This window comes from Buceros rhinoceros, unplaced genomic scaffold (assembly GCF_000710305.1).
Source record: "Buceros rhinoceros silvestris isolate BGI_N320 unplaced genomic scaffold, ASM71030v1 scaffold28, whole genome shotgun sequence".
NCBI lineage: Eukaryota > Metazoa > Chordata > Aves > Bucerotiformes > Bucerotidae > Buceros > Buceros rhinoceros.
Window position 1 is genome coordinate 52228 of NW_010427217.1, and position 8151 is coordinate 60378.

General features: G+C 39.8%; 1 protein-coding gene across 1 annotated transcript in view; it reads left to right on the forward strand.

The window, feature by feature from the left end:
• UST (uronyl-2-sulfotransferase) overlaps positions 1-8151 on the forward strand; it is a 98349-nt gene that overhangs the window by 20066 nt on the left and 70132 nt on the right. The window contains exon 3 of the mRNA XM_010141775.1: positions 2648-2727. Coding sequence (XP_010140077.1) covers positions 2648-2727 — 80 coding nt within the window. The remainder of the gene's footprint in view (positions 1-2647; positions 2728-8151) is intronic.

An 8151-nucleotide genomic window follows, 5' to 3' on the forward strand; every position in this document is an offset into this window, starting at 1 on the left:
TAGAGTTTTTGTGTAGCAACAATGCTGTGGCTGGAGCAAAGCCATGCTCCACGTTTCTCTGCTTTTGGGGAGGGCCCCATCCAGTCTCTGGTGGAGTCATTTGACTGTGCCATCTGCTGGATCGTTATTTACAATGCAGCAACAGCTGAGTATGGATACACGGATGATGCTGAGCCGTTGCAGTTTCATTTCTTCAGTATGGTTGAGATCCAGCAGTGGTTGTGGAGGACCACTAGACGAGGAAAAACCTTTCCCCCTGGAGTATTGCCTTTTGGTGTTCTTGGTCAGGTGGCCTTTAAGATTTAAAAATAGCTTGTGATTTCCGGGATGGCCTCTGTTTGCAGATCTGGTCTTATTTAAAGGTCCTATTTAGATGTCAGCACAGAAGATGAATTTTGGAGAAAAACTTAGAATGAAAGCTTAAGCGAGGAATCACAGTGGTAGAAATATGTTATGCTGGGAGCAAATCAGCATTTGGGCTAAAGGCTCTGTTCTGAACAAGTAATTGGTGTTCATACGAGTACGAATGTACAAGTTTGTTTACGTACGAGTAAACGGGTGGAATGACAGCAGACGTGTGTTGTCCACACCACAGAGGTCTTTGCAACTGCTTGCTGTTGTTTTGCATCTCTGCAGTCTCCTGCCCTGTGGAGTGCACACTCCCCTTTCCTCAGGGAGCACAGCACACCGAGTGCTTCTGGTTCGATTTTGCCCAGCAGCCAAGCTGATGTGGCTGGGCCACACTGCAGGCTCTGCTGCTGGATGTGGGATGCCACCACCTGCTTCTCCCCAGACATGCATCATGTCCTGACATTATTTCCCTCTCCCTGGATCCTCATTTAGCAGCATTAACTCTCTGATGCAATTTAGTTAATTGCAAGAGCAAATTGCTGTTGTTCTCAGAGCTCTTTCACTGAAACAGCCTAACTCCCACAGGACAGCTTGGGACAGCAGTGAGAAAGAGGACTGGCTCTTTATGGGTCGTTGTCCTAGCAGGCATGTCCTCCCTTTCAGGCTGCCTCCAGATATTTTTACAGCTTCTCTCTTCAAACTTGGATGAGTTCTGGTTCATCTCTCTCCTAATGATGTTTGCAATGGTGGTTTATCTTCTGCTGCTTGTGCCTTTTCATCTCTTTTCAAACTTAGGTTGGTTGAAGACCAGCTCCTAGGTCATCTGTGCTAGTATGTATCTCTCTCTCCTTCGTCACTCATTCCATCCAAAGGTACTTGCTTTCTTCAGCTCTTACCCTCTGCTCACTCTTCCTGTCTGTGGGTCCTCTACTCTAATCATCTTGTAAACAAAAAAAACCCAAAAACCAAAACAACCCACCAAAACAAAGAAAAAAACAACCAAAAAACCTTACACTATAGACCTTAATTTTCTGGGAGACATTGGAAGATTTTTTCTTTCCTTTCCTTTTCTTTTTTTTCTTCAACATCATCTTAAAAGGAGGGACAGATGATTAGGTATTCCTGAGCAATACGTTTGGCTTGTCAGACTGAAGCCAGTTCAGCCCAGTGGGATCAGAGAGAGAGGCCCATGGGAAATGTGGCCACAATCTGCATGTGGCCATGAGCTGTTACGCTTATTTGTTTTTCCCTCCTGACATCTGTGTGTTGTTTCTATTGAGCCTTACTTACCCTTTTGGCAGGGTTTTTAAAAGAATGTTTTTCACTTGTTTTTTCATAGACACATTGTAGTTTTATCCACATCTGCTTACAAGTCCAGTTAGTCATTAAGTGTCTAAATATGAAGGTACTTTAAGTCAAAACAAAATTTTGTGTCAGCTTTGGAGTAAGCTATTACCCTGGATCAAGAGGAAAAAAAAAAAAAAGCTGGGAGCCAAATGCTGGAAATCGATAGTAAGGAAGCAAAATTAACTAGAATGTCTGAACTCTCCAGCATGATGCTCTACCACACACTTCCATTTCCCTCTAGATCATGGCTAGAGCTCACCTTACATGACATAGATATTCGTATCCATCGTGCACGGTCTTCCAGATATGCTGTTTACATTATTCCATTCTAATGATTTGAAAGTTTAATGTTTTAAAAAATATGTGAATGTGCCTGAACTAGAACTTAGAATCAGCTTTCTAAAAGTGCCCATTTAATTTGTACTCTTAATTTGCTGTAATAGTAAAAAAAATTGGCAAATGCTAATTTCTGTATTTGAACAGGCAAATCAATCAGTGTTTTGGCTTTGTTGGCAATTGTTATCGTTACATGAAAATAGTCATTGGCTCAGCTCCCACTTTCAGTTACAGTTTCAGACATTTTACATTTTAACATTCTTGTGAATAGAGCCAGTATCTTCAGAGGGCAGCTGCCAGTTGCAAGGCTCTGGTGCAGATTTAGGTAGGGTTTAGATTTTTCCTTAGATTATGCCTTTCCTTAAACCGTTACTTCTTGCAAGTGCATAAGCTCCATGATAGCAGGCGGTGTCTGCAGCTTAAACTTTACTGCTTGGATATGAAATGGTAGTTTTGCTACCTTGATGAGAATGTTTGGGAGGGATAGTGGGGAGGGAGTTCCTGAGTATTCAGACTTGGAAAGTAAATTATCATATGTTGTTTGAGAGTTATGTATTTGTCTCAAAATGTACATTGACATAACATGGAAAATTTGATTTGTAATTCTTTTTAGATGGAATTGATTAAAAACATAAGCACTGCTGAGCAGCCCTATTTATTCACTAGACATGTTCATTTCCTCAACTTCTCAAGGTAAGGCTTTTTTTAGTAAAAGTCTTTTTCTTTGATTCCTATTAATTGTAATACATAGAATATTTTCCCTCCTTTTTTTTTTACATATAAACAATACAGTTTCCTGGGGTTTTTTTTCCTCCTTTCATGGCACTGGAAGTCACATTCAGAAGTTGGGGGTGTTTTTCCTACACTCTTTGCCACAGAATAGTTAGGTACAGTATGTTTATTAAAAGCGAAAGGCGTACATGCCTTTGCTTCTGAGATGATCTTGGTTTGCAACATTTCCAACCAACATGCGTGAGACGGTAGCTTGGATCTTTAAACTGTGCACTCATATTTGAAAAGTAGCAGCACACTGTTGTGAATGTTTCCTCTCTGTACAGACAGATACTAGTATACGAGACTGAAAACTCTACTGGGTTCATTAATTTTGTACCTGGAATGACTCTTTACCAATTTAACCAATTTAATTTTGTTCTGACAAAATAGTCCCCATTACACAGGATACGGAAGTATTTGTAAACCATGCAAACAGATTATGCTCTGTGTCATGGGAGTGCAGTCCTTTCTGGCAGCTATTTAAAAGTATGCAGCAAGACATTTATAGCACAGAATGTGAAGAAAATTGAATTTGGATGAAACTTCTGAGCAACTTTTGGAAGGATGTGAATGAGTGATGCCAGTCAGCATTAGCCAGGACACAGAGGTTAAAGCTGACTGCAGATGGTTATTGCCCAGGTTGTAAATTTGATTTGGAAATTATATTCAGGAACCTGTGCCACTAGGTTGGACTACTTCCATTAAGATAAAAAAAAAATTCTGTACAAGAATGAATTTTCTGCAGATCTTTGCAAGAGCTTGCCTAACTTACCAGGCTTTTGTTTACGTGGTGATGTCAGTGCATGTCCTTTGAATGTATGGCTTCAGGCATGGGTAGACAGTGTAGGAAGAAATGAAAAAAATTTGGAGGGTGTGGGGGTGGATACAACCATTGTTTAGTTTGGGGGCTTTTTTTTAGACAATAAAATTGTTTGAACAATTAGAAATTCACTTCATATATGAACTTAACTGTGGTCATGATTTCATTACATGAAAACAAGAACAGTTAAACGAAAATTGATCTTTCATGTTTTCTAATCTGATTCTATAAGAATTCCATTTCTAATGTATTATCTTTAAAGACTCATGAAACTCATTAGAATAGGACTTCTCAACTCTGGTAACTGATCCCTCTGCCAAACTGCAAGATCAAACAAGTAGCCACACCTGGAAGTCAAAGGGATGTTTCTTGATTGAACTGCCTTTGCAGGCATGCAGCATGAGGTACATGGGAAAAAGGTGAACATTGTTACCTCTTGCTCCTCCCAAGACCCTATACGTTTTTTCTGTACATACGGTACTTCCATGCCAAATAGGTAACATGTTTCTTCTGTGAGCATATCCATGAAATTAAATCACTCTACATCTTTCTTCCAATACCTGTTTTTGAAAATATGCAAAATTATATAAGATTTAGACAAGTATTTGCAGCTTCCTTTCTGGCTGTTACTTGCAAACCTGAAAAACATATTTTTGATTTTATTGAGAGAACACTTGGTTTAACTAGTGGGTGTAGAGTAGTGAAAAGGCTGACAAGTCTTTTAAATGAGACATTGAAGTGTATCAGTATTGCTTACTATTGGTTTAGCATTTCCTAATGTTTTCTGATAAACATTCTTGAGAGTTTTAGTCTTTAGTTTCAAAATTTATTGGCAGTGCTACACCTAGCAGTGAAATAGCATGCTGAACAGGAAAAGAGCATGTTGAATATTTTCTCTGTTCCTTAATTCCAGGGTGATTTATTTTTTTTTTAAAACTGATTACATTAGAACCTGGAGGGTCAAGTACTGATTATGCAGCAATTTTCAAGAATATGATTTAAATACACGTTGTAAATATTGCAGTATTGTGAAAACATTTTAGTTTTGCTCAATTTTTTTTTTTAAACTGTTCCTTTATAGACTGTCTCTAGTGGATAGCTGGACTCATCTTGTCTGTGGAATATGGTTCTTCCTGTTTGCCCAGACTTTTCTGACAGCTCAGCATAAAAGCCCTGCAATACCCCAGAAACAAAGTATTGTTGTTTTCTGGCTGGCAGCTGATGACCTTAGACAGCAGCTTGCTGTGAGCTGTCGGTGCAGTGGTGTGCACGGACAGGTAGCAGACAGCTGGCTCCTGGTTGTGGGCTAAGGGCAGCTTCAGATCCATTAGAGGCTCAGAGCTCAGCTTGAAGACTGATGAACCCTACTTTGGTGAAACCCTTTGCTCTTTCCCAAGGAAAGGGATGAGACTTTCATCATGCCATTGTAGCAGAACTGTTACTTTGCAGGAGCAGCCATCTTGGGCATCAGTGCGGTGACCAAACTTGCTTCTCTTGTTTGGCATCTTACACCTTTGAAACCAAGCTTTTGTCTGGAGGAAGGGATAAGGAATGCTTTATCCTGCTTCCTCTGAACTGCCAGACAGATGGGAGATAGCAGGCATTTTATCTTTTATCAGTGACTCAAAGTCACTGTTGAGATGGAAGGAGTCTCTTCCACTTGCCTTGCACTTCTCTGCTTGAATGCTTTCAAGATCTGCAGGATTGCATTAAGCCATTTAGAGCACATCACCAAGGTACTAGAGAAGCAGAGAAAATGTAAGCAGAGTTGTGCAAAATGGGATTCTCCTTTGCTTTTGCTTACTGGTGCTTCTCAGCTTCCCAAACAGTAGTAAAAAAAAACCTTGATTTTTTTTTTTTTTTTTTTTTTAACATCACTGATGTGAATAGCAGCAATGACAAATCACTTGGATTTCCCCACCGCTTTGCTCCCTGCACCTGCTTATAAACCTGTCAGCACTTAAAACTCTCTGATTATTCAGAAAAGCATCACGGCAGCAGCAATGACAAATCACTTGGATTTCCCCACCGCTTTGCTCCCTGCACCTGCTTATAAACCTGTCAGCACTTAAAACTCTCTGATTATTCAGAAAAGCATCACGGCATTTATTTATGATTGCTTCCAACTGGAAAAAAAAAAAAAGAAGACTGTATCTTCTTTGCGGAAAGAAATCCCTAGTGGAAGTGAACTAAGCCTTCAGTGTCGAATTTGAATGAACATCCATGTTTCTGAGGCATGACTAGTTTTGCTGAACAAAGTTTTAAAAACTTGAAAATCTCATCCTAATCTGAATGTTTGCCAGAGCCCTTTTCCCCTTGTTTTAGAACAGTGTTTTCAGAGTGCCTTCTGGTTCAGCTGAGTAAATGAATCCTCATTTACTTTACTACATCTTCAGCTTCTAGTTCGTTGCTATCTTTTCTCAATACAAAGAAGTGCAAAGTGGGAGATAAAAAGATAAATCTTAAAAAGATGCATTAAAGCAAATCTTATATGAATTTTTACAGACATAAATCTAATTAATTGCAGTGTCAAACAGAAGATAAAAAAACTGAAGTTTCTTACTATTTGATGTGAGTGAATGTCTACCTAGCACTTCTCACAGGAAAAGTGTTTATTCCCTGTGGTTTGCAGCTTCTGTTCCCAGCCTCTCTGGTGCAGATAGGGTGAGCTTTAGGAGATGACCCAGTGACTCAGGAGGGTGGCCACTCCCTCCAGTCCCTTTCGGGACCATTTCTTTTGGGGATGGTGGTGGTCTTTATTCCCTTTTGCCTGTGATTCCTGGATGAGGCTTTTTGTTATGGCTCTGTGGTCACCATTCTGCTCATTCCACCCTCAGTGCTGGACTGACCTGTCCATACCTGACTTTCTTTTAATAACCCTATTTGGAAATGTTTTTATGTGCAGGTGCTTTTTGGTTTCATACTGGCTTTTGCTACTGGGGCTAGCCCAGCTTGGGATTTTCTTGCTCTTGATTGGAGAAAGTACATTTCTCAGAAGTCTTCCATGAAAGCATCCAGCCTGTGTTTGAAGGCATGGAGTTACACCACCTCTTCCACTTCCTTGAGTACTTGGTTCCAGTTGTCTGTCAGCTTTGCTGTCAAATCAGTGTGCCTAATTTCTCGTGTGAATTTCTCTGGCTTCTGCTCCTTATTGACTGAAGCGCCTTTTTCTATTTCAGGATGTTTCTCCCCATGCATTTATCTTCTGCTGCCATCTCCAAACACCTTCCACTCTTCTTTTTGATAACAGGTACTATCCACCCTTTTGCTGACAGGTGTTTTCCTCATCTGTTTAATAACTCTGTGACTCTTCTGTGAAACTTCTCCAGTAGTTCCATAGTCTATTAAGTATAAGCATCAAAACTGTGCTCTGGACCTGTATCAGCTTCACTAATGCTGTATATGGTAGAAAAAAACCCTCTTTGCAGTCGCGGTGTTTTTACATTTTATAGCTATAGTTGAGCCAGAACAATCTGGCTTTCAGGGTGAGTTGGTTTTCCAGTGTGTTTCCTAGATCATTTCCTAGTCACTGTTTACCAGGCTGCCGTTTCCTATTATGCAGAAATGGCCTTCACTCCTTATTCTTTAGATGTATTAACGAAGGGCAAAAAAAATGAGCGACGTAAAGCATACAAATTTACTAGCTGTAGTCCTACTGTGGTGGATGTTGTAAAGTAGAAAATTCTTTGAATTAGAAAACAAAAAAAAAAAGAAAGAAAAAGAAAATCTCCCTTGATATTTATGCGAGCTCTTGGAATGCTGAGATCTATTGCCCTATGTTAAAAACAGCGAGAAAAAACAAAGTAACTTTTTTCTGATGTGTCCAAAGAGCACTAGAAGTTGTCAGTCATGACCTGTGCTGTGGTGCAGCACACAGGGCAGAGGCTTCCCCTCCACTTGTGCAGAACTCAGGATGTTTGCCTCCATGCAGGGATGTATGTCTTGAAAAGGGCACATGGCAAGACCAGGATGACAGCTTTCATTTATCTTTGTCATATTCCAATTCCTTTTCATAGTCAATGCTGTGTGTATTTAAAAAGAATTGTGGGAACCATTGAATCTGTAAAAATACTGACACTTTCTTTTGTCTCATTCTTAATTTATGTTTATATACTAGTCATAGTGGGAAAAGCATCCAAGATGTTTAAATATTTTAAAATGTCTCTAAGCAGGTAAAGATTTATATGCTGATACATTTGCTGAGATTGCAGGTGTTATTGGTAGATCCAAGCTGTATAGTGTTATAGTACAGAAGCTGTGAAGAACTGTAATAACCTGCAGAGAGACAACAAGCTATTTCAGGATAGCTGCAGGTTGTTCCCTCTGCTTTATCATAAATGCTGCTTGTCATCTATTTATTTAGCGTGAGAAAAAATGAAGCAGGAAGAATCTTCAAGCTTGTGGTAAAGCTCTACTTGACCTCTTAGTAATCTTCTGAGTTAAGTAACCATAACAGTCTCTGGGCAGCCACTCAAGATGCTTGGTGTGAGTACTCCAAGTGTCACAGATTTCAGAGAAGCGGG